The following is an 18082-nucleotide window of genomic DNA, read 5'->3' on the forward strand; positions in this document are numbered from 1 at the left end:
CCCCCCGTGGATTCGTCCGATGGCACCTCCATGGACCGTGCAGCCTTATGGGATAGGCTCAACTCTCGAGCCCGTTCCTTTCTTTTTATGAGTCTCCATGATTCTGTTCTTGTACATGTTCACAGGTTAAAGACCGCGGCGGAAGTATGGACAAAGCTTGCGTCTTTGTATCAGCACAAGACATTTGCCCACAAGATTTCCCTGGAGAAGAAGTTGCGGATGCTCAGTCTTGATGGTTCTTCTTCCATGAAAGAGCACATCACGAAGATGGAGGATATGCGAGGCGAGCTAGCCTCTCTTGGTCGTCTGATATCGTCTAAGGATATGGCGATGATTCTGTTGACTCAGCTGCCATCACCCCGATATGATGTCTTCTACACCAGCCTCATCACTACGAGAACCCGTGAGACTCTCCTATGGGAGGAGCTTTCCCCGCTTGTCTTGGAGCATAACGAGCGACTCAAAGAGGTGGGAGCCAGTGGCTCCACCAAGGCATTTACGGCTGGCACAGGTGGTGGCAAGAAGAAGAAACAAAAGAAGGAGAAGGCCAAGGACAAGAAGGAGGAAGACAAGAAGGATGCGAAGGAGAAGAAGCCCAAGTGTCCCCATTGTGGGAAGGGCACTCATCCCGAGGGGAAGTGTTGGCAGAAGTATCCCCATTTGAAGCCTAAGGAGAAGGACTCGAAGGCGGCCCCAGCCACAACCGAATCTGCGTTTGTGCATCTCTTTGTTGAGGAAGACACTGCCCTAGCTTCTACCACTCAGGAGAAGCCTTGGCTCGTCGACAGTGGAGCATCTTCACATATGACCTTCCGTCAGGATTGGCTTCAGGATCTTCGTTCCAGAGGGGGTACAGTCACCATTGGTGACAATTCTACAGTTCCTGTTCATGGAGTGGGGACTTTACCTATGTTTTCTGACAGGCGGTCTTCCTCCGCCAAAGTTCTCTATGTGCCTGATTTGGGTTTTAACCTATTATCTGTGCATGGTCTTACTCAGTTAGGTACCCGAGTCATTTTTACTCAGGATGCAGTCACAGTGGAGGATGCTTCTACAGGTGATGCTCTTTGGACAGGTACACAGGAGGGTGGGCTTTATACGCTCACAGCCTTGGCTGCGCGGACTTCCCATGAGCTTGGGCTGCTCTGGCATGCTCGGTATGGTCATTTGAACCTCGATTCTATTCGCCGGGCTTCTCGGAGGAAGATGGTGGAGGGACTTCCTGATTTCCCTCCTCTTCACACTTTGTGCCCTAGCTGCTTGAGGGGCAAGCAGCACAGGCAGCCTCACCCGCAGGTTGCTTCTAGGAGGGCTACTTCTCCGCTTGAGTTGGTTCATACCGACCTTTGCGGACCTATGGGCACGGCCTCCCTTGGGAAGGCCAAGTATTTGATGCTGATTGTGGACGACTTTAGTCGTTATGTGTGGCCTTATTTCTTGGAGTACAAGAGCGAGGCGTACTCCCATTTCTGTGAGTGGCAGGTGTTTGTGGAGACCCAAACAACTTCCAAAGTCCGTGGTGTTCGAGCTGATCACGGTGGAGAGTTCACTTCTCACCTTTTCTCTCAGTTTTGCAGGGATCATGGTATTCGGGTGGAGTATTCCCATCCGAACACACCATCAGAGAATGGTGTGGTGGAGCGTGCGAATCGGACCATGATTGAGATGGCCCGATCTATGCTGGAGCATAGGAGTCTTCCTCATTTCCTTTGGGGTGAGGCGGTGGTGACAGCGGTGCATATACGCAACCGCTCTCCGACTTCGGCATTGCAGGACATGACTCCATATGAGGCTTTCTTTGGAAAGAAGCCTTCCGTGTCCCATTTTCGCATCTTTGGGTGCGATGCTTTTGTCCATGTGGACAAGAAGAAGAGGAAGACGAAGTTCGACTCTAAGTCGAGAAAGCTTATCTTCGTTGGTTATAGTACGACCACGAAGGGATATCGGCTCTACGACCCGACGACGCGGCAGGTTGAGGTGAGCAGGGATGTGATCTTTGATGAGGCTTCGGCCTCTGAGGATCCGATTGATGGTTCTATTTCCGATGTTTCTTCATCATCGACGGACCCCCCCCCCCCACCTTCTCTCCCTTCACTTCCTTCCAGGATCACTCTTAGCACCCCCCCTATTCCTCCTCCTTCGGCTTCCCTTTCCCCTTTGGTGGATGTGCCTTCGTCTTCTACGAGCTCTTCTACCGCCTCTTCGGGATCTTCCCGGGATATACAGCCTTCTTCAGATGCGGAGGATTTACCTTCTCTCGGTGAGGGGGAGTCCCTCTCCGATTTGGGTGCTTTACAGGTTCCGGAGACCCCACGGTCTCCCTCACAGAAGGAGTCTCTCAGGATTCCTTTATGGTATCGCCGGCTCATGCAGGATTCAGGTGTTACTCACTTTCCTGCTTCTTCTACAGGTCCACGTCGATCAGCCCGTTTACAGGCCCAGCGGGACAGTTCACTATGTGTGAACTATGCTCTTATGTCACAGATTCTTCAGGATTCCGAGCCTTCCACTGTGGAGGAGGCTCTTGCACAGGATATTTGGAGACAGGCTATGCAGGCCGAGCTCGACTCCATCGAGTGAAACCATACGTGGGAGCTTGTACCGCGTCCCGCGAAACGGAAGGTGATTGGTGTGAAATGGGTCTTTAAGACCAAATATCTTGCAGATGGTTCCTTGGACAAGCATAAAGCTCGGCTTGTTGCCAAGGGTTTTGCCCAGCGTGCAGGGTTGGATTACTTTGAGACTTTTGCTCCTACAGCTAGGATGTCCACCATCCGAGTGCTTTTGGCTCTTGCTGCTCACCACCGTTGGCCTGTCTATCAGATGGACGTCAAGTCTGCTTTTCTGAATGGCGTTCTTGAGGAGGAGATTTATGTTTCACAGCCTCCTGGTTTTCTTGTGCAGGGGAAGGAGGATCATGTCTACAGGCTGCGGAAGGCTCTTTATGGCCTAAAGCAGGCTCCTCGTGCTTGGTACCAACGGATTGACCGCTTCTTTCTACAGAGTGGCTTTGCGCGCTCCGCTTATGATCCCAACCTCTACTTACGGGTTGTGGATTCTCTTTCGGTGTTCCTCATCTTGTATGTGGATGATCTTATCATTACAGGGAGTGACACTCAGCAGGTGGAGCATACACGGTCCATTCTACAGCAGGAGTTTGACATGACGGATCTAGGGATCCTTCACTTCTTTCTAGGTCTGGAGATCTATCAGATGGCACAGGGCATTTTTATCTCGCAGCACAGGTACATCTCCGAGCTTCTTTCGGAGTTTGATATGGCTGAGTGTCGGCCTATCTCATGCCCTATGGACCCTGAGTCCAAGCTTTTGACAGCTGGAGTTCCTCTTACCGATCCCACCCATTACAGGTGCCTTGTCGGCTCTCTTATCTGGCTACTTCACACTCGGCCGGATATCTCCTTTGTGGTGGCTTTATTGTCTTCCTTTATGCAGACTCCTACCCAGGATCACTGGCAGGCGGCCTTGCGGATTCTTCGCTATTTGCAGGGGACTCGATCCTTTGGGATCATGTATGGAGATGGGATTACCCTTTCTGGATGGAGTGATTCTGATTGGGCAGGTGATGTGGATTCGCGACGATCCACTACAGGTTATGCTTTCACCCTTGGATCTGGTGCTGTCTCTTGGAGCAGCAAGAAGCAGCCTACTGTGGCACTTTCTTCTACAGAGGCTGAGTATCGGGCCCTATGTTCGACCGCTATGGAGGCAGTTTGGCTCTGTCGCTTACTCGCGGAGATTGGCTTTTCCCAGACCGGACCTACGGAGCTGCGCGTGGATAACCAGAGTGCTCTTGCTCTGGCCAAGAACCCGGTGTTTCATGCTCGTACGAAGCACATTGAGGTTCAGTATCACTATGTTCGAGAGCGGACCGTGGATTCGGAGCTGGTGGTGGTCTATTGTCCTACGGCGGCCAATGCAGCTGATCTCTTTACGAAGCCTTTGCCTCAGGCTTCTTTGCTTCATCACATGCGGTTCTTGGGTTTTCAGACTCTCCCAGGAGTTGAGAGGGGGTGTTAGCCTGCTCTTATTTAGTCTCAGTCTGTCATCTCCTGGTTGTGAGCTCCTGTCAGAGTCTGACAGGAGACAGAGGAGCTCTGTCAGTGTGTTATTAGGCTGCTTTAGTCAGCATGCAGCCTTGGGCATTTTACAGCCCAGATCTGGGCTGTTTTTGGGGTGACTGCCCATTATTTTGGGCAGTCGGACCAGTTCTGGTCAGTCGGACCAGTTCTGGTCAGTCGGACCAGATCTGGCCATAGTCGGCCAGATTTGGCCAGGTCGGCCAGTTTAGCTGGTCGGCCAGTTTTCTGGCTGGGGGCTATTTATAGCTGCCCCCCCAGTCAGTCCAGCATTCATGCTCTGCAGGTTCAGCACTGCTCCCTCCGTCTCCGTCTCCGGCATTGGTGCTGCCTCTGCTTCCAGTCTGTCCTGGTTCCCTCACTGACGCTCCGGGCTGCGTGCAGGGACTGTTCTGTCCATTCCAGTGTATTCAGCATTCATCTCAGTCAGTGCAGACTTTCTTCCTTCATTCTCTGCTTCCTCTCTCCACTCCTCTGTGTTCGTGTTCTTCTTTCGCTGCGCACTCTCACAGATTATCGCGCTTTCTTCATCGAGCTTGGGGTGGTTCCACAGGCTGAGCTTGGAAGGCCCACCTCTAATAGATCAAATCAAGGAAAAGTCGAAATCAATGTCGAATGTTCTCCGACTGCAGCTCCAGAGTTCGGAAGGTAGAGAGGAATTATCCTTGGAACTTTCAAGAGCGTTGCAAAGAAGTTTACTGTGGAGCAGGTGAATATAAGGCAGAGGAGCAGTTGTTGATCTAACAGCCTTATGCATTTTTGATGCCAAGCTGTGTTGGGTTTTATACATTGATGGACTTGTTCTGAGCTCCGAAGGAAATCTTCTTGATGCCTTAGCTATTGCAGTCAAAGCAGCACTGAGTAATACGGGGATCCCCAAAGTGGAAGTGACAAGTGCTACTAATGAAGAAGAAGCTGATTTTGAAGTGAGTGATAATCCAGAGGAGTTCTGCAAATTGGATACTTCCAAAGTACCTGTAATTGTCACACTAACAAAGGTACTGGAAGCCAAAGCACAGGCAAACATTATTGGTTGGCAAGTATTATTTTGTTGATGCGACAGCAGAGGAGGAAGCCCATATGAACTCAGCAGTGTCAATTGTTGTGAACAGTTTGGGCAATATCAGTGATATTACCAAACGAGGAGGGGAAGGATAGTTGTTTTTTTTTAATGCAGTGAACAATAGGCCAGCATTGGGCAGCTCTGATTGAATCCTGGAGTTCTCAGCCGTTAAAGAAACACAAAAGGGCAAAACAAACCAACTTGTGTCAATAAACCTGTATCTTCCTTTCATGCTGGAACGAATACTTGTCTTTATTTCCCCAAGAAAAGCTCGCCTGCGTTTTTCTTCTCATGTTGACATGCAAGAAGGAGCTTCAAAGATCCATACGATCATTATAGCAGAAGGATCTACAAATGCTGCAGAATTAAATCGGGTGGCCTAAAACCAGTGGACTGATCAGATTGGAATTCATCTTGTATTTTGTAAACATCTTGGCAGTAATACAATTGTTACTTAGCATCATTTTCTCGTCTTGCTTATTCATATTATTGATCTTCTATCTTGAAATTCGTCAAGGTCCTCTATGGACGCGACTTTGCTTTCGAAAACCCTTCGACACCGTGTGTTCCATGTTAGTTTGGGACAAGGTGAACTGATTGTTTTGATTGAGGGAGTCTAGTGGCATGAGGATACTACTTGTAATATTCCACTCCAAGCCAAATTAGTTCTTGGCCTTGGGGCTAACTGATCTCTTTGGACCACTTATCCCGAGTATTTAGTCAAGTGAAAAGTGTTACATCCCATGAAATTTGGATGGGCGCTAGTAGCATTGGTCACTATGGTTATGAAGTGACTTAGTGTGAATGCACTAAGGACACTTTTGAGGTTACGGCAGCTGAGTCCTATTTATAGGATTCAAGGCCCTATCGTTCACATTCACTGTGTGATCACCACTCTTGGGCTTTTAGCTTGTTGGTTGATGCACCCATACACAAGGATGGTGTGGGTTGGTGGTATGGGACACCAACCCTTGGGATGTGGTTGTGACCCAGAGTGCTGCTAGCTCCCAGGCTCGGGTATGGCTGTATGGTTGGGAGGTGAGTCTGATGTCGAGTCTCTTTTATTTTAGATATGGCTTGTGTTGTGTCTCACGTGCAGGTTGGATCCTAGGGGAACGTTTTAGGGCCTGTACTGACCTTGTGTCAGCTGCCATGTGACCAACTAGGTGAGAATCAGAACCAAAGCTGTGATATCATGATATAAAAACCTGAATTAGAATGGAGCACGTAAAGTTCATGGAAGCCTCCTCAATCATACTAAATTTTGTTCTGTTCTGGACGAAGCTGTAACTAGTTACTGTTTTATATGTTAGAACTTCAGAAGTGATACAGCAACAAAGTAACTTATCAATTGTTGTTGCATTTTGTGAATCCATGCAGGGCTCTGATCGTTTTGTTTTCTGTATTCTGTTGTTGACTTCAAATAGAAATGTTTCTCTCTTTACAGAGGTGGTGAAGGAAGGTGATCCAACAAACAACGTACCTGATTCTGTTTTCTCGAAGATTGGACTTCAGTTGCACAGGCGGGATGACCATCCCATTGGCATTTTGAAAAATGAAATCTACAAGTATTTTGACGAGAAGTTTCCTGGGTTATATGATAAATTTGAGAACCTTAGCCCCATTGTATCTGTCAAAGCTGTAAGTATTACTTTGGTACTCTGACAGTGTTCAAGTCCTCTGGCTAGATTGTTAGACAAGCCTAAATGGCAGTCCATGGTTAATGTTGCCATGGTGCAGAATTTTGATGATGTCCTGGTGCCAAGTGACCATGTAAGCCGGAGTTACAATGATACGTACTACATTAACTCTGAGACTGTTTTGCGCTGCCATACGAGTGCACATCAGGCAGAGATGTTACGTAAGGGTTGTACCCATTTCCTTGTTACTGGTGATGTATATCGTCGAGACTCCATAGATGCAACACATTATCCAGTATTTCACCAGGTATTTGAATACATGATTTGGTATCAGTACATTTTCATCTCATGCATCTTCTGACCTTTTGTACACATCATTGCTTGTGACTTCTTTGCTTTTCAGTTGTGGGGTAAGAGACATAACAGCAATTCACTAAAGCATGTACAGTTCACTTGAGCACTAACATGCTTGAGGCCATTTTACTTTTGCAGATGGAAGGCTTTCGAGTGTTTAGTCCATCAGAATGGGAAGCAACTGGTGTTGATGGATCTATACTTGCACTCAATGATCTGAAGGAGACATTAGAGGGACTTGCAAAACGATTATTTGGTAAATGGACCTTTACTGCTAAGTGAAAAGCTATTCTCAGTTTGTATCATGGATGGCACTTTTATGCTTTGATTTGGTTTAGAAGAGCATGTTCTTGTTCAGGTGATGTAGAGACAAGATGGGCGGAAACATACTTTCCTTTCACAAATCCTTCTTTAGAGCTTGAAATATTTTTCCAGGTATTTGGGTTCTTCCTTTAGTATCGAGACTATGTTGAATGAAAAGGGCTGTGAATTATGTGTCTACTCTATACATTATGTACTTGGCTGTGAGTGAGATATGTTTCTTCTCTCTCTGCTTTATTAAGAAGATTTCAATGTACTTGGTCAAATGTGCTCTTTCTACTACTCATTCTTGTTGTTTTAGACCACTTAATCAGGGAAAGTGGTTGGAGGTGTTAGGTTGTGGAGTCACACAGCCAGCCATTCTTGAAAACAATGGTCGTGTGGGAACTGTAGCATGGGCTTTTGGCCTGGGGCTAGAACGGCTTGCAATGGTGTTGTTTGACATTCCTGACATCCGACTATTTTGGTCAAGTGATGCACGCTTTGTTTCCCAGGTATATATAGCTTCAGCTTTCATCTGATGTTGATGAAATTAAGAATGTTTTTGCAATCTTTTAATTTAACAAAACAGTTTTTGCTGTCAGTTTAAAGCAGGTCAGTTGGGGATCAAGTTCAAGCCATTTTCTAAGGTAATTAAGGTTGTATGAGTCGGATGCAAGACTTCTCTTTATGTGGCAGCAGGCACCTGTGTTAAAAGAAAATTTGGATTTTTGAGAATTTTAAATGCCAGTCCATTTTTGGTGTCGATTTTTGCAGTTTCCTCCTTGTTTCAAGGATATCAGCTTTTGGATAAATGATTCGTTCACAGAAAACAATCTTTGCGAAGTTGTTCGAGGCATTGCAGGAGACTTAGCAGAGGAGGTAATGTTGAACCAGTGTCACCCTGCAGCATACAGGTTTTTTGATGCGACTCTCATAGGCTGCATTCATCTTTTTCATGCCCAACAAAATTCTCAGCAAGTCACACATGACAAGTCCTGTAACTGAGCAGATCTAGTACTGTTATATCTTATTGTGCAAACAAGGGTTGTTACAAAAGAGCCGTTTGATATAGATAGTATTGATCACATTGGTGAACATAAAGCAGCTGAATCGGAAAAATTAAACACTGGGCACTCTGATGTCCCCCAGAACTCTAGATTTTCAGTAGGATGAGATTCGTTTTGGGGATCCTGTGCTTAAGTAGCGGGTAATGTTTGGATATCACCAGTTTTGAGCAGCCCAAGTTTGAGCCCCAACATTTTGCTGTTTGGCACAAATGTGGAAGGTTCTTACTGTTCTGATTTGCTGTCAACATAAATGACAGTCAAGAGTGGGCTGATGCTTGGTGTGACTCAATAATTGGCTGGGAGTAAACAGGGCCCCTTGATTGACTGCAATGTTATTAACCATTGTTTAATATGCATGTGCAAAGTAATGCTAGAATCTGCTGCAGTTTATGTGCTGAGGCTGTGTATACATGTATGATGTGTACCAGTCGGCAGCTCTATGCAGAATAGCTTTGTAGATTCACTGACATACCGCCTGTCCATGCTGTCCAGTGTTTATAATGTGGTTTAGATTTTCTTAATTGTTAAGCAAGGGAACAACAATGATGTAATTGAAGCTCTCCCTTGAATAGTTAATCTATGTAGTCAAGTACCTGGCAGTTGCTGGCTCAGAATCAATGCTGCATATGGCTTTTGGCTAGAATTCTGGATGTCTTTTAAACAGTGGATTTTTGAAGTATGCAAACCATATGAATCTTTGACTTGTTATGTGAAGGTGACACTCATAGACAGCTTTACAAACAAGAAGGGCATGACAAGCAATTGCTTTCGAATCACATATCGGTCAATGGAGCGCTCACTGACAGACGATGAGATCAACGAGTTACAGGTTGGCTTTTGGGTATAACAATGGGAGACATTGAAATTGCAATGTCTAAAACAATTTTTTGCTTTGGCAGGCTCAAGTGCGGGAGCAGGTGGAAAGCAAGTTGAATGTGACTCTCAGGTGATATGCTGGCATCAAGCAAACGATTTTCCTCCCTACTTTACATTGTTAAGATGCGCTTCAGAATAAGATAGGAGATTCTTTTCCGCCCTTCGTTTATGGGCTTTATAGGGAATTAAAAAGCTTTTATTGAAGAGAGTGAGCACAGTAAAGGTTTTACGCAATAGAGGGAATACTGTATTATCATTATGACTCTGGATTCATTCCAAATACTGGAGATTATATTCAGAAGCCATTCCAAAGAGCACTAGTCAGGTCTTGCCCTTGCATTTCTTTGGCTGTTCTGGTGGGATGACAGAAACTTCGTTTATATGTAGTCTATTTGATCCTCAATTCAAAGAGTGATACATTCAAACGCAGAGTCGTTGCTTTACTTCTAATGTTTGAGACGTCTCTATGCTCTCCGGGTATGAATCCATCAAAACTTGGATTTGATCATACTGTGCACCTAATAGCATCTGCAACTTTGTCATCTCAAGCTCGAGATGGTCCGTATGCCTGGAAATAGCAAGACCTAATATGAGTGCTCTTTATCTCCTAGTAGACTTAATGGGAGATGAAGGCTTATTTCTATGTAAGACCCAACTTCATTACTAACTTTTGTATTATCCAATCCAAACCCTATCAAGGTTTCATCCCTGAGATCACATGGGCATGTGTGCTTTAAATCCAACTATTCTAAGCGTGTTGTGGTCGTTGGCCTTGATGTCATGTTTGAATATAGACAAAAACTCTTGGAGGTGAGTTTCTCATATGGATCACCTAGCCATTAGCCAAGGTGATCTCGAAAATGGACGATTGATTTGGTTAAAATAGCATGAGATCATTTGCTCACCATTTTGTAGTAGACTTCAATGGGAATTATCCCATCCCAACCCTATCAAGGTTTCATCCTTGACATGACATGGGATAACTTTGTTGAATGGAGCTTGCATTGGACCTTGGCCTTGATGTCATGTCACTCTAAGTAGAGGTTTGCCTACCATGAAGATGTATTTCTTGGTAAGCATTGACAAGCTTGTACGATTGTTTGTAACGACATAAGATCCAACTAACTTGCAAAACATTTTTCTTCATAACTATCGATGAGACTAATGAAAAACTGTATTTGATAATTGCATAATATGTTGTTCATAATCTTGCTTTTGTGTCACTTAAAATGGGCTTTACATAATGAAACTGCACATTCAACAAATGAGCAAAACATGTTATACTAAGTTGTAAAGTCCATGCTTAGAAATTAGAATGTGGCTATTTGATGGAGGACTTAGATTGCAAACCTTGATTGTCTCAATATCAACTATTGATCTTGTTTCTTTGTATATGTAAAAATATTGATTGTCATAGAACCTTGGGGTTAACATGTAATGAGTCGATTTTCTTGATGGGAATTCTCAATCATCCTAATTTTAATAGATGTCTACTTATAGTCATTAGCAATAGTGTTTATCCATGAACCCTGTTAGGTTATACAAGGTGATAAATATTTGTTGAAGGAAGGTGTATTAGACATTGAAATAAATGTTGAGGCACAAAGAGTTAAAAGTAAAACAATGACAATTAGATGATTGTAGTGATTCTTGAAGAGTCATACAATGCAAAAGTGAGTCTTTTGTTATTTTGATTGGTGCTTTTGGGTCCAAAAATGCCTTTGAAGGCATGTGGTGCTATCGGTGAAAATTCCTACATTACTCTAATTGTCTTTTCATTACATTTCTAAGATTTAAGTGCATTCCATCTTGCAACTCGTTGAGGTATAATTTTTCATATTTTCCAAGTCTTATGCTTCATGTGAATGAAGTAAGCTCATTTGAACATCTTTGAGTGAAGACCTTGTTTGACTTTGCAAATTGTCTTTGAGGTAGGTGGTACATGTAAGTCTTTGATTAGCTTATTATTGCAACTTACATTTGTTCTCATGACAAATGATAGTGCTTCTTTGGACTTGAATAAGAAAAGCCTTGAGCTCATCTTCTTTTTTTTTGGGGAATAATCAATAGGTTACTTAGTTAAATTTAGTTGGTTGGTTTTGTTTGTGTGTTTGATTTGAGTAGCTTAATCAAACTTTAGCTCTAAGCACCATAGAAATCTTACAATTTGACGATACATTTTCATTGTCAAATAACACATTGAATGGAAGAAAAAGAAATGTGTACACGCAAAAATTTGGATCACTATTAACATGCATAGAAATGCACACACATAAAACTAGTAGTGATAGAATCAAGAGGGTAGCATGTTTATTTATTTATTTAAGTAGGGGAGGGGAAGGGATTGTGGGTGGTTGCATTGCGAGGGCTTGGGAGTTGGTATTGACCAAATTGTAGCTTAAATAGAGGTATGGTAGAAGGATAAAATGTCTTATGTGTTGAAAGGACCAAGGAGGTAAGTGGAAAGAAGGTATTTAGGAATTCGAGAAGGAAGAAAATAGGCTTGTTCTCATGAAAAGATGTAAACATTGTTGAGCTTCAAAATTTCTAATAGGTGATGGGGATGGTGGGGAGGGAGGTGGAGGGGTGGAGGCAGATGAGGGGGAGAAGGAGGTGGCCCCTAGGAGAAGAGGGGGAAGACATAATAGAGGGCAAGGTTTATTGGGTGAAGGTTGAGAGAGAGAGAGAGAGAGAGAGAGAGAGAGAGAGAGAGAGGGGGGGGGGGGGGGGGGGGTTATATTAATGTTGGCAAAAGGAAAAATTAGCCTATGAGACCAAAATGTTACATGTAAAAAGTCAAGGAATTTTCCTGAGTTCAAGCTAGTTGTCATCTAATGCTATGACTAACTAAATGAAAAATGAACAATGAACAATACATAGTTCATGACTACAAAATGATATCTAAGCTAGATATAATGTGGAATTGCTCAAAAAGCACTCTCATCCCAAGATCTCTCATGGGTCTATCTAGCATAGAGAAATTGAAGCGGTGAGGTATGGTCCCCCAATGGTAGTGTAATATCCTTTGTATTTGTAGATGATGCTTTCTACGGAGGCGTGGTCTTGTTGGGCGTGGATGACAAGCTTTGCATCTCTCTTTGGCCCTTTCTAGGGTGGTTCCTTGTGGTGAGGTTGTTAGTTGGTCCGATGAAGGCTCTATAGTGAAGGGAGTAGTTGATGCTTGATAAAACTGTGTGTACCTTGTGTGTGGCTCCATGTCTTCTCTCTTGGGCTTGTAAGATGTGTTGTTTGTGACGGCATAGCTCTAGTAAGAAGAGCAAGAGACATCTTTGATCTAAGATATTCATCACCTTGAATAGTGGCCCAAATCCCTCTCTAAATAGGCAATGGAAGTGCCCTTTGATCTCATATTCTAAATCCAACCATTGGTGAGGGGTTATCTCCTTTGAATTGAGGTATGCTAATCTTCTACTTGTATTCTTTGTTGCAATGATAATGCTATCCATTGTTGTTGGGTAAACCAATTGGCTATTATCTATAAGAGAAATTGTCAAATATTTACTATCCATGGTTATTGTTCAAGAAATATTATTCTTGTTGCCAAAATAATAATAACCTAGTGAATTAGTCCCATATGGGTGATGATTTTGGTTGGGTTGAATATGTGGCATCATGTTATCAAGGTCTTCATCATGTTGAAATCAGTCATCACTTCTAAACTATTTCTTTGACTCTTGAAGGGCCACCATACTCATAACTTGAATGCAATATCACATTTTATTTTTATAGATTTTTAATATTGCTTAATTATTGCATGATTGTAACTCGTCGTGCATAGGCCTGTGTGTGATTGATTGGCTGCTTTAGACTTCACATTATCATTTGGGAATAGCACACCATTGTTACTAGAATGTTGATTACATTGCCATTTACTGTCCAAGTTATTGAGTGTGACAATCATTTGATCAAACTTTGCATCCAACATATGATTGTGATGTATAAACTTCTCAAATACATGAGAATACTGAGATTTTAGTTCTTGAAACGATAATGGATTATGATTTGACTACTACTCGAACTAGTAATCAATATCACTATATTTATACTAATAGAAAAACCATTCTCTTAAAGAATCCCAATGGATTCAAAAATTATATATATCCCCCACTCATGATTCCTTAATTGATGTTTACCATTTGCATTCACATTAAAAGTCCGAAGGCCACAAATGTGCTACATTGAGGCAATGATCTATGAAAGTCTATGGGTAACTTATTTTCCTTTGGGATATGTATAGATTTGCCACATTAAGGAAGTATACTCATTAATTTAGTGTAGATTCACCACATTGAGACAACACTAGCATGTGGTTGGCCATCCTTGCATTTATTTATGGATTATTTTATTCAACTTAGGACATTTTCTTCTTAATCCCCTGACATATTATCAAAATTACAATAAGAATTACATGGAAATAAGAATATGATTTCATGTATTTTCTTTGTATCATGGATACCTTTCTTATTTCTTTTATCATGTGTCAAAAAGCATGTAAAATGGATGCTAAGAGATCAAACTACAAAAGAGTTAGGAAAGTATCCATAGTGACCACTAGCACAACATGATGAACCATTTCCAAACACTATCCTTGGTCCATGTCTTGTGTTCTATTGGCCTTGGGTCCACACAACATGAGGGGGTACTAAGACTATCGGGACCCTCTCCCCCTCGCATTGTGTTGAACCTACACTAGCATAATGTGAGAGGGGCCCTTAAGACCATGTTGAGTCCCCCACTCCCGATTATCCCAACCCAAGGCCACCACAATGTGCAAGGGTGATTTTGTATTGTTTTATGTATTAATATATTATTGTCTATGTATATTTGTAGATGCATTTTATTGAGATAGAGAAAATTATCTCAACGATCTAGAAGGTTATTTCATTTTTTCTATCAAGCGGTATAGTGTCATGGCCATCAATAGGTGTCTTGATATAGAATAGTATCTCTTGGTAGATTAAAATGTCAATGATATCAATTTTCATTCTAATACAAGGGTCTTAACATAAAAATATCTTGATGTATCCATATATGAGATCAATCTTTTCACTAAGGTAGAGTTTGAAACGGTCTAGTGTAAATTGACTATTTCCCATATGGGGAGACCAAAAGAACCTTTGGATCCTTCATGAATGAAGGTTGAGCAACAAAGTTTTCCAACATGGAGCGATGATTTGCTTGTACTTATGATGAATCAAAGTGTTTTGATATAATGAATTGTGTCATGCTTTTGGTATGCATGGTATAATTAATAGTAAATGTTTTAGTATACGTGAAGCTTATGAGAACTTTAGAAAATTTTTGGTACAATTCTAATGTGATCTTGCAAGTTATGTTATATGATGATACCTTTATTGGATATATGGAATTCATAGATAGAATGGAGGTTTAAGTGTGGACATTGTATTCCCATGATATCTTTAAGGATTTTTAATTACTACCTTAGATTTGTGCCATGATTCCCCATTGCTCATCTCTTTAAATACTGTGTTACTTTGCTTTGGGTTGGCTCTGTGAAGAAGAAGATATTCATTAGTATAATTTCTCTAAAATAATAGATTTCACCACTCCTTTGCATCTATATGGCTAAATACTATGAATGGGCTTGATACCATGGTTTCTCCATCCCTTGACAAGCCCTTAAGTTGATCAAATTGCATACTATTATAATCTTTTGGAAGCCAGGAGCTGTGATTGTGTATATTGTTCCATCAAAGAATTCAAAATAATAATAATTAGTACAAGTCAAACTAGTTAATTGTATGACTCTTTTTTTAATAACCAATTTTTTGTACAAGCAAAACTCCAATATTTAAGATTTTTATCTTGAAGGATTTATTACTTTGGCAGATTCAATAACATTTTTACATATGCACTAAATGTTTTATGATTGAATGAACACATCTATTTTTAGAAATCCATGGTCAATTTCAATGAAAGAAATGAAAATTATTTGAGATACATGAATAATAAGCATCAAATGATATTTAGAAAATGTCTCAAATATATCTTACTTCATTGCATGTATCCTCTTTTTATACCACCCTATTGCAACTTCATATCCTACATATCTTAAGGCTTTTACTTAAAGTACAAAACCCTAATATTTCTTTAGAAGCAAAAGACAAAAACAATTATTATTTTTCATACTTAAGGATTTATACTCATGATCAAGCTCATGGTGAAGATATTGTGCATTTCACCTATGGCTCTCTACAAGGTATCTCCTAAAAAATCTATGCATATCAAACTTGACATGGAGGTGATACACATGTCTTGTACCCCTTTGATGATGATTAAGCCCCATCCATCTCACTCTATGATGTTCATTCAGCCCAAGGCCCATCTCACTCTATGATGTTGATTCAGCCCAAGGCATCCTCACAAGCTTTTCTATCTTTTTTGAAGTTTCTTCTAATATATAAGAATATCTTGAATCCAAATGTGACACGTCAAAATATAGCTCAAGCCTTGACATGGTATTTTGACTCAATTATGATAAAAAGCAAGTGTGCCAATGTTTCAAATTGATCTAGATATAAGCCATCAATTTTTTAGTACTTACTAGTCTATTTTGGATGTATTAAACCTTTAGACTCTTTATTACAAGTAATTGACAAGTTGAAAGCTTCATGCTAAATTTTGCTTTTTGAAAAAAAAGCAAACTTTAATTAATATACATTATGCTATTTCAATTATGTTTGAATCCTACCACCAATGCCATCATCAATGATACCTTGGAAGAAAAATAGCACAAGAAAGTATATGCACTACGTGTGTGAGGGGTGTGCTAAAGCTCATGGCACAATGGAAAAACACACCAAGGAGTTATATGGAAAGATGGATATAAAAAAAACAATGCACACATTGGTTTGGAAGCTAGATAAGAAGCCAGACAAGCAAATGGGATTGTTGAAAGCTTAAAAGAGCCAACTCTCATCATACATTTTCCTATATTAGAGGCTAGGAAGGATTTTTTAGCAAAGCGCACAACAATAAAGAGTTAAGTCTATTCTTGGGAGATGATCTCACCTCTACTCAACTAGCCCAAATGAGAGTGTACGGCTAGCATTCATATAGCCAAGGAGGAAGGTAAGATGGCCTTCTACAAGGAAGGTAGAGTAGTAATCTTTAAGCAATGCACCAAATGATGACACAAGACCTATGGGACTAGTCTAAAGCTAGTTGTATGGAACTATAATGGATCACTATAACTTGATATAGTTGCATTCAAGGAGACTTTCAAAGGCTAGGATAACATCTTCTACTAAGAGATATACCAACCTCCACATAGCACCCTTCCATGCATGAGTGGATACAAATGAGAGTTAGCACACAAGATGGAGCCACATTCCAAGCATGTCAACCAAGGTTCTAGAAGGGTAGTGGTGTTGTTTAGGGAGAAATTCTACTCATGGAGCCAAGTGGTTTGTCAAGAAGAGCATGCCAAATATATGTGGGTGAGGGTACAAGAGGAGAAGAATGCTCCTCGTATATTGCCACATACTACTCTCCTCTCGCCCCCCCCCCCCCCCCCCCCCCCATGACATCCAAATATGCCCTCTCCCCCCAAGGGGCATCAATCACCATATACCATTCTCTGGATTAGGACATTTAGGACTTCAAGAGAGAGCATGATGTCATCTTGTTGGGGGACTTCAATATGCTTTTCAAAGACATTGAAGGAGATGTTCCCTACTCACGTCCCACACAACAAGCTCCTTTAGACTAGTACCTCAAAAACAATTGGTATAATGATGAGTGTCATGAGACCAACAACACATCTATAAAGGAGATGGCATTACGATCTACTACCCACAAATAAGCAAGAGTATGCCTCATATGACAAAAGGAGATCTTTCCTCACCCTATTGGAGAGAGATTTTTACCAACTATAATTGAGCCACAATTCCACAAAGGCATGGAGACTTTTCAAAGAGCATCTTCTAGCCACGCCCATCGCATCTTCTAACACATGGAGAGTATGCAACCAATCTCTACATAATACACAATCAACCATCTCTCCCAAACCCTTGCCCACAATTAACTATTTTCTTCACAAAGAGCTTGCAAGAGACCATTTATAAGCTACACACATGTAAGGCACAAGACCAGGATGGATTGGTAGCTAAATACCTTATATATGCTATAGATATGGTGGCAAAACTCTTGGCGTACATGTTTAACAGAGCCACCTGTAAAAGCAACCTGCAAGGCTTGGCCACTATTACTATTGCACCCATTCTTTGGTCATACAATCCTACCTCACCCGATAACTATCACACTACTATGTTTGGCCACACATTGGCCCAATTGTTTGCCTCCATCCTAAAGCAAGAATTGACTCAGAGGAGTTGGTCTTTGCATGGATAGGATACGTATCATTTATTTGCCTCCATCCTAAAGCAAGAATTGGACTCAAAGGAGTTACGTGGTCCTTTGCATGCATAGGATATGTATCTCACTCCAAGCAAATTAGAGATTGGTATGACCATCATACAAATTCCTCTTCAACTAAAGACTAGGACATGGTTACCAACACATGAGATAGGGGTGAAGATGGCATTCTATCAAGAACTAAAAACAAAGGAAAAGCTGGACATGGTTACTAACACATGAGACAGGGGTGAAGATGGCATTCTATCAAGAACTAAAAACAAA

The 18082-nt window shown here is 41.7% G+C and overlaps 1 protein-coding gene across 1 annotated transcript in view; it reads left to right on the top strand.

Moving 5' to 3' along the window:
- The window catches only part of LOC148014064 (phenylalanyl-tRNA synthetase class IIc family protein), a 47539-nt gene extending 37183 nt beyond the window's left edge, over window positions 1-10356 (top strand). Inside the window, exons 2-10 of the mRNA XM_087666168.1 lie at window positions 6608-6801; window positions 6901-7107; window positions 7293-7410; window positions 7513-7589; window positions 7790-7969; window positions 8060-8104; window positions 8232-8336; window positions 9240-9353; window positions 9424-10356. Of these exons, the coding sequence (XP_087522294.1) occupies window positions 6608-6801; window positions 6901-7107; window positions 7293-7410; window positions 7513-7589; window positions 7790-7969; window positions 8060-8104; window positions 8232-8336; window positions 9240-9353; window positions 9424-9474 (1091 nt within the window). The 3' untranslated portion in view covers window positions 9475-10356. The remainder of the gene's footprint in view (window positions 1-6607; window positions 6802-6900; window positions 7108-7292; window positions 7411-7512; window positions 7590-7789; window positions 7970-8059; window positions 8105-8231; window positions 8337-9239; window positions 9354-9423) is intronic.
- Window positions 10357-18082: the final 7726 nt, after the last annotated feature.

The sequence above is a fragment of the Lygodium microphyllum genome, chromosome 25 (genome assembly GCF_053477565.2).
Source record: "Lygodium microphyllum isolate KBCC chromosome 25, Lygodium_microphyllum_v1.1.10, whole genome shotgun sequence".
In the NCBI taxonomy this organism is placed as follows: domain Eukaryota; kingdom Viridiplantae; phylum Streptophyta; class Polypodiopsida; order Schizaeales; family Lygodiaceae; genus Lygodium; species Lygodium microphyllum.